Consider the following 15,782-nt stretch of genomic DNA (forward strand, 5'->3'; position numbering starts at 1 on the left):
TTCTTTTGAGCAGTATCATGAAATAAAAATGAAGTAGCCACCTCGTTTAACCTCGGAAACGTGTATTCACATATCCAGAGGAAAGTGTACGTTCCGAAATGAAATGTATTATAATGGGCAAACATGTATTTCAGAGAGCTAACAGTGGAAAGGAGTAAGGATCTCGGGATCTTACTGCCACTGATAATATTTTTTATGAATCAGCTCTAGATCGTTTCAGATTGCTCTAGGTCGCTCTAGGTCGCTCTAGTTCATAGATAACCTATATCTATCTATTTTATATACTTCTACCTCTAAAGTTTTGTTGTGAGCGACCTTGTAATAACGTAGAACTTTTACCAGGACAAGATCTTCGGCAGAAAATATAAGTTTTTATTCCGTGGATTCTGCTTGATTTTTGGGTCGTCGAGGTTTTATCCAGTCCATCCATGCAGAACGAGATCGTGTTCTTTCAGTATTTACATTAGGAGAAGCTTTGCTATATCCATCGCTGGCATCTTGGTCATCTTCACTATCTACAGCCATTTTATCACCCTCTTCCTCGTCATCTTCATCCTCGTCATCAGTCTGTTTCTCTTCCCGGTCAATTTCAAGCCGGTCAGATTCGTCTGGTATAGGTAAGGCTGCTTTAGCAAATGCTGCTGTTTTAGGGTTCTTCGCCAGTGCAGCAAGCACATCGCCAGATTCCTCTTGGATGCGACGTCTCCGTTCTGCGGCTGCGCGTCGTAATGCCACCAGATCATCGTTCTGATCATCAAAAATGTTGTAGTCGTCCAAAATGAACCCTGCTTCTTTGGCAGCTTTCTGCCGCCGTAATCCACCGCTCATAATATCTTTCAAGATTCGATCAACCATGTGCTTATCGGATTCGGCCAATTGTGAGTTCAAAGCCGAGCGAAGTGCAGCTTCGTCAACATGTTCATCTGTCTTGTCAACCAGCATGCCGTCTTGCTCATATACGTCCAAATCTTCTCCGTCTGGATCATCAGGTCCACCTGCCCCATAGAACTCGTCTTCTGATTCCTCCGCTTCTGCGTCCAAATACTCCGTATTAATCTTTGTTTGTGGACCACTCGTCCCATATGTCGCCGGTTTCTCTCTCTTGTTCTTCGATGAAACTTCATCCAAGTTGTTTTGCTTGGTATTTGACTGTTCATTGTTATCATTCTCGTCCTCTTCATCGCTGAATATGATCCTTCGCCGTTTCTTTGTGTTGTTGTTATTGCCGTCATTTTCTTCATCGGGTATCAGGGTATCGTTTTCATTTGTTTCTTCATTCTCAATTTCACTATCTGGATATTCAATAGGTTCAAGCTCTTCTTCCTCGTCTTCTTCGTCTGGTACAGATTCATCGTCGCTATTGTTGCGGGTTGCATTCTTCATAAGATGTTGCTTGACTTGCGAATCGATTAATTTAGCCTCTCGTTCACGTTCTAACTGCTTCTCCGCCGACTCTTGTGCATTCTTATACTCGCCGCGAGCCCGCGCTCTCTCTTCTGCTTCTCTCCTTCTCTCCATTATTTCCTTTGCTATCCGCTGCTGTAGCTGTCTATTAAGATCCAATTGTGGTTTGCGAGTTGGCGACTGCCAATGGAAACGGTTCTGTTCAGGTGAAGGGAGTAGATGCAAGCTGGGACCACCGACAACCTCGAGATCATCATCATCATCATCATCCTCTTCTTGTTCGATATTCTGCGCTGCCGTCACCAATGAGAAAGTCTTTTCAGTTCGATCTGGAGATTCAATGCTGCATAGGGTTTTAAAGAAACCATATTAGTACTTGGATCTAGCTCCTGACCGACACCATCCCAAATATACCTTGTTATAGTAGACGTATCCTTCGCGGATTTCAAGCGTTCCAAGAGCCCTCCAAATGCTAATTTACCCTGTCGCGCGCTGAGGGATGCTGAGGACGATCGCGCTAAACGTTGTGTCTCTTGGTACATTAGTAACTGGGCTCGCTTGGACATGGCTCGCTTGGGAGGCCGGTCTCGTTTGGGTGTCATCGACTCGTCTTGGCTATCATCGCTTGATTCTGCAAGAAATTCGAGCGTCTCAGCAAGCGTACGTTTCTTTGACGATTTTCGGCTTTTGGGTGAATTGTCTTCCGCCTCGCTATCATTGCTGCTACTGCTAGGCTCTGCGAGAGAATCAATCGAAGCTTTTTGTTTTGGTCGTTTTGGCGGTTGTTTTTTCGATCTTTGCTTTTTAGCTTTCTCGGTAATCGCTGGAGCTGAAGGCGGTTGCTTAAGCATAGATCGTACTTCGACTGTCTTAACAGCAGCAGGTGTACGGAATAGGGTGTTGTCTGCCAAAATATCATCATCATCGTCGTCTTCGCTACTATCCGCTCCCTTATCCAGGTTCACGCCTTGCATAAGTCGTTTCATTTTTGCAGGCAGGTTAAGGTTATCAAAGCCGGATAGCATCGGTCCCAGGTCGTCATCGTCAGAATCGGAATCGTCGAAGGTGGTTGTTGCTTTTCGTATTGAGCTGTCAGGGAGCGATGGACCTAGGGCTTCATCCGAGCTGGAGACGTTTTCTGTATTGTTACTCCGTGATGCATTTTCTAAAGACTCTGTAGCAGTGGTAGGCCGCAATGGCTGCTGGACGGTGGTTTCGTTCATAGGAAGCAGTTATCTTAAATCGGTGAAAGGGGAACGCGCCACAAACGCGACGCGACTGAGTTTCGACCTCCTTGTCGGGCACCATCAAGCTCCTGTCGCCATTTATGACACACTTGCCTTAACTCTTTCTCACCCATGCGTGGTTATGCAAAAATAGACTAGATGTCTTCATTTGCGTCTCAAAATAGTTTGAGGCAGAATCAAGTTCATGGCTAGGAGAAGGAAACGTTTTCAGACGGCTTCTCGGAGCAAATTTTGAAGTGGCAGCAATTAATGGCCAGTTCTGGTTTGACTCAATTGGATCTTAACGAATATCGAAAACACCGAAATCACTATACACGGTAGAAAACGATCTCTCTTTTATTATGAGACTAGCTACAATGCATAATTGTTTTGAGAAATGTTCGTCAATATCAGCTTTACGATAGCAATGAAGATCCTGGTTGCACAGCAGCTCCTTTTGTCGAGATGTATGCAAAGATTTATGCGAGAAGGGAGGTTTTTCGTTGGTTCATATTCTTCCATCTGATGGATCCACTCAATTGCCTGGAGATTTATTGATAGGCAAACTAGTCTTTTCGAGTTTACAGCGCCATTTTTCCGCTACTTTGGCACAATTTGCAGTTTTTGTATGCTGTTCACATTTGTTGCGGTATTACTGCTTTGTATATAATACACTTTGTCGATTATTTCTCTATTTTCGAGTGTTGGCATATAAATAGTGCGGTTTCTCTTCTCCCTGAGTGCTAACAAGAGGCGTAGCAGGATTCATACTATAACATACCCACATACCCCGAAATGGGTCTGCAAAGCTTGTACTGTAGACAGCAGGAAATTAAGCTCTTTTAGCATCGAGAATTCGTTCTGCCTTTGGTGTCCCAGACATCCGCTGCATATTTTTCCTAGAATACCAGACCGCGATACGACATCGCTTGCGTGTCAACGTGGGCCGAGTAAAATATACAAGATCGAACAAACTCTGTATGTCCCACCAGGTCAAGGCCGAGAAATTTGGCCGAGGGATTCTAGAGATATCATGAATTATTATCTTGGGTCATCCAACATTATCTTCAATAATTACTTACTCGTCGACTTGAACAAAAGAGAAATAATAGCTCGAAAAACAAAGGAGCGCTGAAATAACCCGGCTGGATGTGTTGTTAAAATCAAGAGTCAGCAAAGGAAGACTTTTGAAAAGGTACTTGGAATCATATGCATATGATACCAAAGTGACAATCGCAAACAGTCCAAGGTGCAATGACCAGGAGGAACACCGTCTTTATATAGACGTGATCCTGACAACAATCAATAATCACAAGGGGAACAGAATCGATCTTTAGGTATCGAAGCATATTTAATTGCAACGCCCTTCTCTTCCGTATTTCTTTTCTTCTTATCTCTTTCTCTTGTAACCATTCGAAACGTGCATACCACGACTAGTATCTCGCTAACTTTGCATAACGATGTGTCCAATTAGTTACAGCTCAATTTTTAGGACCAAGCATCTAGCAAATCAGCAACAGAAAGACGGATACAAAAGTTATTCGAAGGGCAATAAAAAGAAAATGGTCACTCTCGCTTATGTTTGCCATCCTTTGGTCCTTCCAGCTCAAAATCCAGAACGGGTAGATCTTCGGCTTTGGCCAGCACTGCAGCAAAAACATTTTGCGTGTTAAGTCATTATGTATCCTCTTTTATTTCAAGAAGTGGTTTCGACTTACATACTTGACACTGTCCTTCTGGTACGTCAATCCATGATCTATTCCATAAGTAAGTATATATGCGCTATACTCGCACGATTCTGAATTGCGTACGAGTTCCCGGGATCGGTGTGATCGCGAGGTAGAGGCTGATCCATTTCAAGATCATCAAAGCATCTGGCCATTTCTGTTGTCCGTGCTTGATGATATTCTTTCGCTTTCTGATTTGCTTCTGCAGCTAGTTTTCGTGATTGTTCATTTGTACTCATCGTTTCCGGAAGAGAAAGGAAGAGTGTACCAGATAAAATCTTTATCCTTGTTCATGGGTTTTTCAAAAAACAGGAATGGGTTTGTTGTATTGAGGGGATATCACAAGTTGGAAAAAGAAAAAAGGAAAAAAAAAGAAAAGAGTGAGAAAAAAGCCAATATCCTTCCTTCCTCAGGTATACATGCTCCAATCGATAGACGGTTTGTCGCTTAAGCTGACGCATAATTCCATATGAGTAGACGAGGGACGACGGAATACGCTTCTGATTGCTTGATCTAGGGGGAAGACCATTTCATTTTTCTCGTCTGATATCACAATTTTCTTTCCTGGCGGTGGAGTACCGATCATATCCACTTCCTGTAGTAAGTCTCTGAATGTAAATGTGTCCGAGATAGCGAGATTGCGAATGTGATAGGTGGAGGGGCATTCTGGTGTAGGAAATGTTTTGAGAGATACGGTTTCCACCACAATTTCTGGCTCGTTATTCTTCACCACAGGAGTGGGTGGTGAGGGCGGATCCTGCTTTTGGGAATACAATGGCGTAACCTGAAGCGAATGCTGCAGAGAAGAAGACAAAATAGAAAGAGGTTCGCGGCTCTGTAGTGGCGGTAGCTGGTGGGGCGTGAAACTGTCAGGCGTTTCGTGACGCGACGTAGAGGCCGAGACCGCTGAAGATGAGGATGAAGGAGGCGGATGAGATAAAAGTGGCGCCATGCCGGTTGCATAAAGCGGCGTGGAAGCACTCGAATGTGGCCGCTGCTGATCCAAAGACATATTGTTTGTTCTCTTTCGCTTTAGAGATGTTGACGATGTCATAGTGCTGAAATCTGGCGGAGGCTGATGATCGCATTTCATATCGCGTACTTTTGCCGCGAGACTGCTTTCTCTCATATGCGTTGGATATGGAGGTGGAATCTGGTAGTGATGGTGCAATTGTGGCTGAAGCGGATATGGATCAGAGTATGGTCGGCCGTGATTCGCAGTGCTACTGTGTGCTGGAATTGCGTCCATCATGGCTGTATCAATGCCATTTGAGTCTGCTGGTGATGGCGGAGCCTGATTCTTGCCTCGCTCATGCCTCTTCTTGGCTCGGTAGAGTGTACTACTGTGTGCCTTGCAGAGTGACACTTCTGACACGTTTCGTAAGCCCACAACCTGTCTCGATTCGTCCCGATAGACTGGACTGGCATTCTCGGAGAGCCACCAGATCGAGAATTCGTAATCGTCCTTGTCGTTTGGGACGAGTTTCTTTGCGCGAGAGTCGAGGCTTCCTTCGGGCAAGTTCTTGCCGCGGCGCGGTTGCATTTCGTCACACGTACAGTCCTCTCCGTAAACCTGTGTCATTTTGTCAGTTCATCGTCCATGGCACAGGAAAAAGCACACAGACTGCTTGCCTTGGAGCAAGTGAAGCATATGCTACAAACGATACACGCATTCTAAAGTGGCGTTGTCAGCAACATATCGTAACTCTCCTCATCATCGTACCTTGCGAATGGGAAGCGGCCGATTTGTGACAGCCTGCTGTGGCAGGCGCCCTAGTGTCTATTTGCAGATCGGTCATCGCGATGAAGTTGGCAGATTAGGCACAGCTCGTACCTGTGGATAGTTCTGGAGCCTATGAGCAGACATGAACTTCTCCGAAGGAACTAGCGTAAAATATATAAGGCGTAAACGAGCACACGCAAAGAAACGGGGTGAGAAATGTGAGAGAGGAAAAGAAAGAGAGAGAGAGAAGCAAAAAATCAAGCGCCGTAACTTTTTTTTTCTGTAGTAGCTCGAGCAACTAAGAGCAGCGAGTAGACTCTTAGAAACAAAAAATAAAAAAAAAGAAAGAAAAAAAGAAAAGACTCAAAATAAACACAGGCAGCTTTTGAAAATCCAGGGGTCGATTCGAACATCCTATGCTCAATGTTGTTGTTATTTTTCCTGGATATAGCATCTGGGGCAAACACTTTTTCGGAATTGCACTTGCAAAACTTTGTTGCTACAGACAAGCACAAGAGCGAAATTTGCTACCCTTTTCGGCTGATTTGCATTAGTTGCCATTTTCCCTCATTTATCCTATGTGACAATAAACATCAAGAAAACTCGCTCCTGGAATCATGCCTTCAAACGGGGACGATATGCAAAGAATTGTTCGTGCCCAAATGGCACGCGGTGTTAACCCGCAGTTTGCTACGCATTCGGCGTAAACTGCGGCGATCTTTGTTACTACACTGTACAAGATCATACAAGTGACGTGTTGAGCAGCAGAGTTGTCTCGGGCGGCAACCCAAGAAAGTTCTGCAGCGTTGAATCTTAAAAAAGAAAAATGAGGCTGCATCTCATGCATAGATTTTTCCCGTCATTTGCAGGATGGTAGCCAGGATAATGCTTCAAGAATACAAATAATTAGGTTTTAGAGCAAGATGTATATTAGTAGTGTCAAGTGTTTAGATTCCATGCAGATAGCAGGGGAAGGGGATGACCGGTGAAAGCGCTGCTTTTTGCAGGATGACCGGGACACATGCAGCTCTATGTTACACGATCGCAAGGCAGCTTTCCCTTAAATTGCACTTTACAGCACTGCAGCGCCTGGTCTTTCGACTCATTATGATTCTTTTGTTTCAACACTCCAGCTCAGGTGAGCAATAGCAACAGTGTCAAGTACGCGGTCCTTGATCACAACCTCTGTGTTGACTGTGTGCTTGCCTTCCGCAAGATCAGGCGGGGTAAAGTCGGAGGAAGCTGTAAGTAGCCCTCGGGCTTTCTTCTTGTACTGCAGGCGGCGGCAGGTTAATACCTCATGTGTCTCTCAGTCGTCTTGTGCTTTCTCCATAACTTGCCTCCATGTTCAATCCCACTAGAATGGCTCGATCTTTCTTTTTAAGGGTACTCATGAGCGCAAGGCCGCCCACTGTCTCTGCAAAGGTCGCCAAAGCAGTTGCATGGATACTGTTACGAAAACAATGTCAGTTGTCAGAACCAATTTCCGATTTCCATACTTGAGTGTGATACCTTTTGAAGGGATTATGGATACTTTTGTGATCCTTTTGTTATCAAAATTGTTGGATTACTATTTGATCCCTATCTTTTTGCAATCCTTTTTGTTTCATTTCGAGAAATGACTTACTCGCATAATTCCGGTACAGAAACCTCGAGAGAATGTGGAGATGCGCAGATCTGAAACAGAAAGTCAGTGCGCCGCAATTGTGATACAGATAGATTTGAAACTACCTATCGAGCGCACGTACGGATCAGCGTTACCGAGTAGCCAGGCGAATATCCAGGCGCGGAACAACTTAACAAGCGGCTTGTTGAGTCGTTCCCATATTACCAATGGCTGACGTGCGTTTCGGAGCGAAAAGACGAGATACAGGACAGACAGTATGGTGGCCAAGATCACTCCAACAACGAAGCGCGTGAAAATTGTCCATTCCAACATGAGCGCGACCTGAATTAGCCGAACAGTTGCCTGAAAATGTTCATAGATGGCGGTAGCCAGCGGTGAGCTAGACTCATCAAGGGACATGGTAATATTTGTTCTCGCAAAAGGGACAAGGAAGTCGAGAGAATGTTTATGCGGTTGTTTAAAATTGATTTTACAGGGCAGTGTTGTAACTTCGTACTACGCTAAAGACGTAGGGCCTCATCAATTTTAGATCATAACTCGTGCCTTCGTCCCGGCCTTCTTTTTCACTGACATATTCTTGCCAACCTAGTTTGCAAAGTCGCCCGCGATGCGATTTTTTGATATGATGTAGAACCATCTTGAACCGTTCGCGAGGTCGCGCCAGCAAATCCCGCATTTCGATGACTATCTCATCCTCGTTGCGAATTTCAAAGCTACCATGGAAGACCTGGCGTTGCGAGAAGTTGGGTGTCAGCAGACGCACCACGTTGCTCGGTTCATCGGTGGAGAGGTATTTAATGATCGTTCCATCAGGGAAAAACCGTAGATATCGGTAGTAAGTGACCAGGTGCACAGGCTGTGTCCAGGCAGTCTCTGATACTCCAGGCCGGATATATTGACATACGGAGATATAAACCCCGTCGTATCGAACTCGAGGTCTTTCTATATACATGCGCAACCAATATCCTCCATAGAGGCTTGTTACAACCTCGGCTTGTACTCTCTTGGATTTTTCCATGCTCATGCCGGGTTCCCGAAAGACGTGCTCACAGAGGAACCGCCAGAGTGTCGGTGACCTGGTGGCAATAAAGAAGCGTTTGCAAACGAGTGCAAACTTCGCCACGGATGATACTGAATGCAATGCGAGGTGCTGCAACACCTGAACAAGGATCTCGCCTTGATGGTAGGAATAAGAAAAAAACGTACGTTATTTTTCTGTTCCACTCGTGGTCGCATGAACCATTATTGCGTACCTGGCAATTTGCGGATCGGCATTGGTTTGTAGTCAATAGCTGGAATATATTGTGTATCTTGTTGATTAAACTGGATGGCCAATACATCCAGTGGGTCTTTGACGTTGCCCATTGTGTGATTTGAGGCAGCGAAGGAAGAGGAGTTGGGGAGAACAGGCAGACGAGAGGTATTAGTTGCTTTTAGCAGTTCAGTGTTCCCTGCCGCAGCACTTGAGCTAACATCATTGGATGAGCCCGCAGTAGCAACACCAGCAACAGCTTGCTGCTCATACTGACGGTAGGCTCTGTCAACATCAGAGTCCAGCCTGAAGGCACGCCTGTAATACACGAGTGCTATGATGGGAAAACATTGCTTTCGTGGGAACCACGCTGCATGCACCGAACCATTTCACCGTTTACCTTCACTCAGCTGGTCCTTGCGCTCCAGTTCAATAGCTTTCAAATACATATCGAGAGCGGAGGTTGGTGCTTCAAGCATTGAGGTGACTGCAGGTGTCCATAGAGTAGCTTTCGATGCTAACAGCGCGACTGAGTACGCCTTGTCGTGACATAGCTGCTCCTCTACTTCATCTGACCCTGTTCGGACATCTTCCTGCCAGTTGTTTCTTCGATACAGCGCCATCTTCATTGACTTTTTGGTTGTGACAGAGTAAAACAGAGAGTTTTGAATGCGGTGAGCGTGTGGGAGTAAGAAGAGGAACGAAAATTGATGCATCATGTTGTACACGGCACATTTTAAACAATTGAATCTGGTGACCTACTTGTTTCTTTTTCATCACCAGGAAAAATGCTATTACATGGACATGCTTGCAATGATGTGAGACCACGTGTGGTCTTTCATCCCAGCAGGTATCCACCATGTAATGAACGCTGTATTTCTATAGAATAATATCTTTTCATAAAATACATTCTCGGAAGCGCATAAGCGTTGAGGCAGTCATTGTGCATCGACGCGTTTGGAAACACTGGAGTAGCATATCTACGCAAAACAGTATGCATTCCCACGTTGCAATTCTCAGGAGCAGACTTCTCATTCGCTACAAAGCGTTTCTTCCCTCTTCTTCTGATGTTGTCACTGATAATAGACAATGCAGGGAAATAGAATGAAGGAACTATTCGTCTACATCAGAACTTACTTAAAAACAACAGCAAATTATGAAGCAAAAGTGTCGCCCTTGACTTTGTACACTTCGCAAACAAAAGCTACCATGTAAGCCGGTACCCAGGGCAGGTTGTAAAGGAGTTTGCATGCAGATTAAATGGAGCTCATTGCTAAAATGAAAACGTAAATCATCTACATCGTAGCAGCCAGGATATTAATTCTAAATGAAAATCGTCCATCTTCCTGAAGTCGCTTTGTAATTCGCACAGCTCCTGTCAGGAAAATCTTAGCGAAATCGCCTTCTGCCCACATAGGAAATCGGAGCTGGAATTTCCGTCAGTAAGTAAGCTCATTGACCATGAAGCCTATAAACCTCCTCTTCGTTCGGTAAATCATCCATCCATCCATCGTTGCGAGCGACGTTCATCTAACGGTTTCCTCTAGTTGAAATGGTTCAGAGACTCACCTATCGACGCCGTCTTTCATACAACACCCGCTCCAACCGAGTCAAGGTCGTCAAGACTCCTGGTAAATTTCGTGGAAACGTAATGTGAATGTGAATGGGAATGCTTACAATGTTTTGCTGCAAAGGTGGCAAGTTGGTGTACCACTACCAGAAGAAGCCTGTGAAGGCTCCTCGTTGCGGCGATTGCGGCGAAGCTCTGGCCGGCGTAAGTCATCAGCAACAGATCGACGTGAATGTGCGGCTATGGATCGACTAACGACAATATTTTTTTGACAACAGCTTAAGGCTATCCGCCCTCGCAAGTTGGCTAAGCTCTCCAAGAGACACAAGACCGTCAGCCGTGCCTACGGTGGTTCCCGTTGCGCTCACTGCGTTCGCAACCGCATTATCCGTGCTTTCTTGGTCGAGGAGCAGAAGATCGTCAAGAAGGTCCTCAAGTCCCAGACCCAGAAGAAATAACTTTATCACTGAGCGCCAATAAAGCTAGTGAAAAGTTTGAATGCAACAATTATTACTATTGCTTTATCTACAGACGTGTTCAACATGGAGGAAAAGAGAAAACAAGATGCAATGGGGAAAAGGGAACAAACCAAAGAAAGTCGAAAGGGTAAAAAGGAGTCTATTTCTTCCAGGAATCTTCTTCCACAAGTTTGCTCTGGCGCAATTTCTTTTGTCGTGTCTCCATGATCTTTTGCATGCTCTTGGTCTTTCTGAATTGCGGATTTGTTGGATCGATAGCAAAATGATGGGATTCATGCATTGCAGCGAAACGTGGGTCTTCGACATTGATTTCGAAGTCTTCTTGCGCTCCATCCAGCGCCTCGGCTGCCTTTCTCTTGTTCTTTTTGCCTTTTCGTGCCTCCGCCTTCTCTTTTTTGATCACATCAGCCATGTTAAAACCGTCACCTTTTCCATCAGCATCGTCCATAAGCAACTCGAGGTCTGCCTTTTGTCGTTCTTGCTCTTCAAGTTCCTCCTTGGACAGTTTGTTCTTGCTCTTTCTGTTCTTCTTCTTATCATTCACCTTATTGGATTTATCTATAGAATTCTGTCAGAAATACAGGAGTATGGCATTTTGGATTTCGCAGGATAGGTACCTTTGGAGGATGGGACTTCTTGCTCCATTTCTTCCAGAGCTTCCTTAAAGTATGGATCGTCCTCATCCACCTCGGATTCTTGTGCAAAATGTATACCTTAGTTGCTTTTGTATAATCTCCAGCTCTGGCTAATTACTTACCACTCTCCTGTTCTTCGTTCTTTGCAGCCTTTCGTTTCTCCTTTCTAGCCTGTCTTTTTTCTCGCTGCTTGCGCTGATATTTTTCAATCGTCGTCTCTTCTTTCTCTTCTGGCTCGTTCTTCTTCTCGACAGCTGCAGCAGCGGCTTCGCTCAAACCTGGAGTAAAGGAAATTTCCATATCACCTTCCTCCTGGTGATCATGTCCATCATATGCATTTCCATCGCTTTCCTCAAGCAGTTTTCGGTATTTTTCACGCAGAGCATTAACATCTTCCTCGTCGTAATCACTCTCTTCATCTGACGAAGCAATGTACGCTGAAAAATCTAGCTCTTGCAAGTCGCTTTCTGTAAAGTTACGTCGAGTAATCTGCATGCGTTCATTGTCATCCTCGTCCCAAGTAAGTTTCACTTTGGTATGTTGCAATGCCTAGCATAAAATTTTGTTCATTAATATACAATGATTGTGTATCTGAGACAGAAGTCCGTACCTGAGTCGAGAAGATGGACGGTTTATAGTTTTCTGGTGCAATAGTGGCAACCTCGCGTGGTTCGTCGTCGAATGTCATGTCATCGGGTATATATCGCAAATCGAAAAAGTTGGCGCTACTTTCATATTCCGTACCATCGCAGGCTTCATACAATGCCTTTGCTGTTGCGACGCTATCGCACTCAATCACGGCGTAGTAATATCTGAAACATACGTTAGGGTCATCAATCAAACAAATTAAGATTACATTATGCTTACTTGAGACGGTCCAGCTGATATTTTCGGAGAGCTTCCTGATCAAACTCTTCGCCCTCATCTTCCTCGGTGAGTTTCTCAGGATCGACATCAAAAATCTCTTTGGGTGGGCCTTCAATATCTTCACGTTGCATTCGTTCTTTGCCAAATTGAGAAGGATATATCGAGACACTCTTGATAACGGATGCGCTAGGCTTGAAGCCGTTCAAAACTTTGAGCAAATCAACGGCCTTGATGTTATCCCAATCCATGTTCACAGCCGCAATGCGCCGTGTGGGTTCGCCCTCAGGAACCTTGGTCTCTTCTTCTTGCTCCTCCTCTTCTTCATCCTCCTCTTCATCGGTGGAAGATTCATCAGAAGAACCGATGATGCCCTTGCCACGCATAGGATCGTATACTTGCTTGCCTACGGCCTTGGCATCGAGATCGTCATCCTCTTCCTCATTTTCGCTTATTTCGTCACGTAGATTCTCTTCATCTTCTGCAAGTTCCTTCTCTAGTTCCTCCAGTGTCTTCTCCTCTTCACTCTCGCTTTCCTCATCATCTTCAATGTGATAAAATCGTTTCAACTCGTCAGCTGTCTTTTGCTGCACTTTGCGACCGTACTTGTCGACCTTGGCTGTTTGGGTTTAGTTAGCAAGTCATCGCATGATTCTTACATGTCTAAAACCTACGTGTGCCTGCAAACTCTTCCGAGGTCAACATGTCCTTGAAACGGCTGTCAATAGTAACCTTGGAATCCGACTTTTTAGGTCGTCGGAACCGAGGATCTTGGTGGACGTGAGCAAAGCGAGGATCTTTGATCACAGGCTCATTTCTGTTAAAATTCTTGCGTTGAGGCTTCTGGCCTTTTTTGTCTCCCATGATCTCTGAGAAGAAGAATAATGAAGTAGAAAAATCGGAAGTCGATCTTAATGCGGAAATCAAGCGCAAGCCACTCAGGCACGAGTCGGCATGACTGGTCCTCATAATGCATGCAACTGAAAAGCAAGTCATGCTGCATTCCCGACTTGTTACTTTATGCGTACTCTCTGCTACTATAGTCAAACTTTCCGTGTTCAAATGTGTGGTCAATTCTAAAAATATACGTCTAGATTTTACCGAATTCAAGATACAATATGTATTGATATGCTAAATTACAGCAGGCGATCCTTATCCTCCGGCGTTAAGCGTAATGTCCGAGCACGACTCTTGTAATCGTCCCAAGGGAAATATGCACCGCAGATGCGGCGATGTCCAGTGAAAGCACTGCGCCCATGCAAGACTCGCCAATTATCGAACAAAACAACGCGACCAGGTGGCAATGGTTCCCAGAGTTCATTTTCTGGTTTCTTGAGGAGCTCGTTCCACATAAACAGGGCATCGTAAAATTCTTCTAGCTGGGTCGAGCTGAGATGGTCGAGAGTGGACCTATCGTCATTGTTGTAACGCACTTGATATAGCTGACCATCTGGACCGTGGTTCAGGATAGGATAAGCGCGCGGTGTTGGTACGATCAGAACGTCCTCGTCGCCAGCGGAGTGAGTAGGCACCAACGTTGTAGACAGGGTGCGGTACGCCTCAGGTGATTTTTTCTTCAATTGCTGAGCAACGTTGAACCCATCCACAAAAAGTGAATCACCGCCGGTTCCTTGGAACTCTAATTTGTGGAACATCTGCAGACCAGCTGGCTCGGTGAAGTAAGTGTTATCTGTGTGTGCACCGAGTGCTAACGTAGTGTAAGCGGTGTCTGCATGTGCCAGATCGGCAGTGAAGGACCACATGCCCTGGGAGTAGTGTGTTTCTCTCAAGAAACTGACTTTGCGCGCCAGAGCTTCGGTTGCTTCAACAGTGGTCGGCACACCATCTACAAATCCAATACCATACGTTTCCAAGTTCTCTAACCATTTTTTTAGACCGTCGCCATGTATCACCTGTTCGTGACTGACAACTGGTAATGGAGATAAAGTCGTGGCATCCCAGACTTGAGGTTTTTTGCCTTGCAGCGGTTCAGAGGTACGAAGTACAGGGCTGTATGAGTGAGTATGAAGCCAGTCCCAGGCGTACAGGGAGAGGTGTCCGTCAGGCCATGTCACCTTTAGACCTTCCTCGGTGCTGTCGATCGCTGTTGGTGCAATATCACGGGGAATGGAGAAAGTGTCAACAAGTCGTTGACGCGTAGCTGGGTGGTAACATTTTTCACAGCGGCAATGGTCCCGAAGCCAGAAATGGTGGAAAACAGATGTTTTGCGCGCATTCCAGTCAAGGTAAATTTGCTTGTCATTAGCAATACCTGCCCTTTGCGGGACCGCACCTGTGCCTTGTAGCTGTTTACGGGCGTTTGGTCTGTGTTGGCGTGCAGCTGAGGTCGAGAATGCTGCTCGAAAAGGAACAAGACGCCGAAGCATAGGGGAATGTGGAGAAAGGGAGGGCGCGGGGTGCGGACTTGTGTTCCTGGCTGTATTTTTCTCGTGCAATTGATTTAGCAAAACCAACGGACAGCTTGTATTAGTTGGCTACATTTTGCGCCTACAGAAATCGAATTAACGTTGGACCACTGTAATCTACTGAAATTTGACGACTTACGCTTGCGATATTCGTGCAAGCCCGTAAGCAGAGCCAGCGCAAAAGGACGCCCCAGGTCGCATAGTACAAGAATTGATAAGCCATTGGCTTTAACGTAGAAGTAGCCTTCTATTTTCTCACCTCTCCTATAATTATAAAGTCAGTGCACTTGTTTCATGTAGGCTTATCGATGGAAAACTTACATTCATCTAGTGAAGATTGTATATCTGTCCCTTCGACAGAATCCTCCTGAGCATCATTGCCTAACATTTCAGCGCTGTGAGTTTTACTGGAAGATACATAACTGTGAAGTCCAATTATTACCAATGATGTCAGGGGAGTTGCTTGTATTCAGCATGTGTAAAGCGGCTGAATGTATTGTAAAAGGCGATAGGTGTATACCGTCTATCACCCGGCTAATGCCATTAAGTGCAATGCAATTTGCCGCCATAGTCACGGCCTTGTACGGCTCGCCCGGCCCTATACAAAGGACACTTGGTATTCATGCATAAAGAAGCACCATGAACGGACCGCTTTTTCTTCTTGCCATCCTTTAGGATGGTTGCCCTGGGTCGCACAGCAGGTCCTAGGCACCAGCCGCAGGTTTGAGATGTTCTATATTCTGATGTCATGGCCACGACTGTGTGTTAATGGTGCTCTTTTCGTATCTTCGTGGCCTCTCCCTTCACGTGGCCTTTTAACCGTGCGTTTGTTCTAAACCTTGGTCGCCG

General features: G+C 45.4%; 9 protein-coding genes across 9 annotated transcripts; 1 reads left to right on the top strand and 8 right to left on the bottom strand.

The window, feature by feature from the left end:
• Window positions 1-372: 372 nt before the first annotated feature.
• On the bottom strand, window positions 373-2,627 carry VTP01DRAFT_890 (uncharacterized protein; the record flags this gene model as incomplete). Its single annotated transcript, XM_069388072.1, has 2 exons — window positions 373-1,747; window positions 1,819-2,627. The coding sequence occupies 2 exons, from the start codon at window positions 2,625-2,627 to the stop codon at window positions 373-375; spliced, it is 2,184 nt and encodes a 727-aa protein (XP_069245310.1).
• Window positions 2,628-4,132: 1,505 nt separating this feature from the next.
• VTP01DRAFT_891 (uncharacterized protein) lies at window positions 4,133-4,596 on the bottom strand (the record flags this gene model as incomplete). The annotated part of the gene is made up of 3 exons (XM_069388083.1): window positions 4,133-4,276; window positions 4,353-4,386; window positions 4,442-4,596. The coding sequence occupies 3 exons, from the start codon at window positions 4,594-4,596 to the stop codon at window positions 4,133-4,135; spliced, it is 333 nt and encodes a 110-aa protein (XP_069245311.1).
• A 170-nt stretch (window positions 4,597-4,766) lies between these two features.
• On the bottom strand, window positions 4,767-6,224 carry VTP01DRAFT_892 (uncharacterized protein; the record flags this gene model as incomplete). Its single annotated transcript, XM_069388094.1, has 4 exons — window positions 4,767-5,930; window positions 5,990-6,031; window positions 6,081-6,137; window positions 6,192-6,224. 4 exons carry the CDS (start codon window positions 6,222-6,224, stop codon window positions 4,767-4,769), a joined length of 1,296 nt encoding a protein of 431 aa, XP_069245312.1.
• A 961-nt stretch (window positions 6,225-7,185) lies between these two features.
• Window positions 7,186-8,106, bottom strand: VTP01DRAFT_893 (uncharacterized protein; the record flags this gene model as incomplete). The annotated part of the gene is made up of 5 exons (XM_069388105.1): window positions 7,186-7,353; window positions 7,421-7,529; window positions 7,593-7,624; window positions 7,708-7,757; window positions 7,812-8,106. The coding sequence occupies 5 exons, from the start codon at window positions 8,104-8,106 to the stop codon at window positions 7,186-7,188; spliced, it is 654 nt and encodes a 217-aa protein (XP_069245313.1).
• A 70-nt stretch (window positions 8,107-8,176) lies between these two features.
• Window positions 8,177-9,588, bottom strand: VTP01DRAFT_894 (uncharacterized protein; the record flags this gene model as incomplete). Its single annotated transcript, XM_069388116.1, has 3 exons — window positions 8,177-8,883; window positions 8,961-9,293; window positions 9,360-9,588. 3 exons carry the CDS (start codon window positions 9,586-9,588, stop codon window positions 8,177-8,179), a joined length of 1,269 nt encoding a protein of 422 aa, XP_069245314.1.
• Window positions 9,589-10,511: 923 nt separating this feature from the next.
• VTP01DRAFT_895 (60S ribosomal protein eL34) lies at window positions 10,512-10,987 on the top strand (the record flags this gene model as incomplete). The annotated part of the gene is made up of 3 exons (XM_069388127.1): window positions 10,512-10,590; window positions 10,654-10,733; window positions 10,808-10,987. The coding sequence occupies 3 exons, from the start codon at window positions 10,512-10,514 to the stop codon at window positions 10,985-10,987; spliced, it is 339 nt and encodes a 112-aa protein (XP_069245315.1).
• Window positions 10,988-11,147: 160 nt separating this feature from the next.
• On the bottom strand, window positions 11,148-13,371 carry VTP01DRAFT_896 (uncharacterized protein; the record flags this gene model as incomplete). The annotated part of the gene is made up of 6 exons (XM_069388138.1): window positions 11,148-11,566; window positions 11,626-11,703; window positions 11,766-12,192; window positions 12,254-12,455; window positions 12,511-13,126; window positions 13,182-13,371. 6 exons carry the CDS (start codon window positions 13,369-13,371, stop codon window positions 11,148-11,150), a joined length of 1,932 nt encoding a protein of 643 aa, XP_069245316.1.
• A 272-nt stretch (window positions 13,372-13,643) lies between these two features.
• Window positions 13,644-14,894, bottom strand: VTP01DRAFT_897 (uncharacterized protein; the record flags this gene model as incomplete). The annotated part of the gene is made up of 1 exon (XM_069388149.1): window positions 13,644-14,894. One exon carries the CDS (start codon window positions 14,892-14,894, stop codon window positions 13,644-13,646), a length of 1,251 nt encoding a protein of 416 aa, XP_069245317.1.
• Window positions 14,895-14,968: 74 nt separating this feature from the next.
• Window positions 14,969-15,409, bottom strand: VTP01DRAFT_898 (uncharacterized protein; the record flags this gene model as incomplete). The annotated part of the gene is made up of 4 exons (XM_069388160.1): window positions 14,969-15,015; window positions 15,073-15,192; window positions 15,255-15,314; window positions 15,376-15,409. 4 exons carry the CDS (start codon window positions 15,407-15,409, stop codon window positions 14,969-14,971), a joined length of 261 nt encoding a protein of 86 aa, XP_069245318.1.
• Between the last annotated feature and the right edge of the window lie 373 nt (window positions 15,410-15,782).

Source organism: Rhizomucor pusillus (genome assembly GCF_041956525.1).
Source record: "Rhizomucor pusillus strain CBS 183.67 unplaced genomic scaffold VTP01scaffold_1, whole genome shotgun sequence".
NCBI lineage: Eukaryota > Fungi > Mucoromycota > Mucoromycetes > Mucorales > Lichtheimiaceae > Rhizomucor > Rhizomucor pusillus.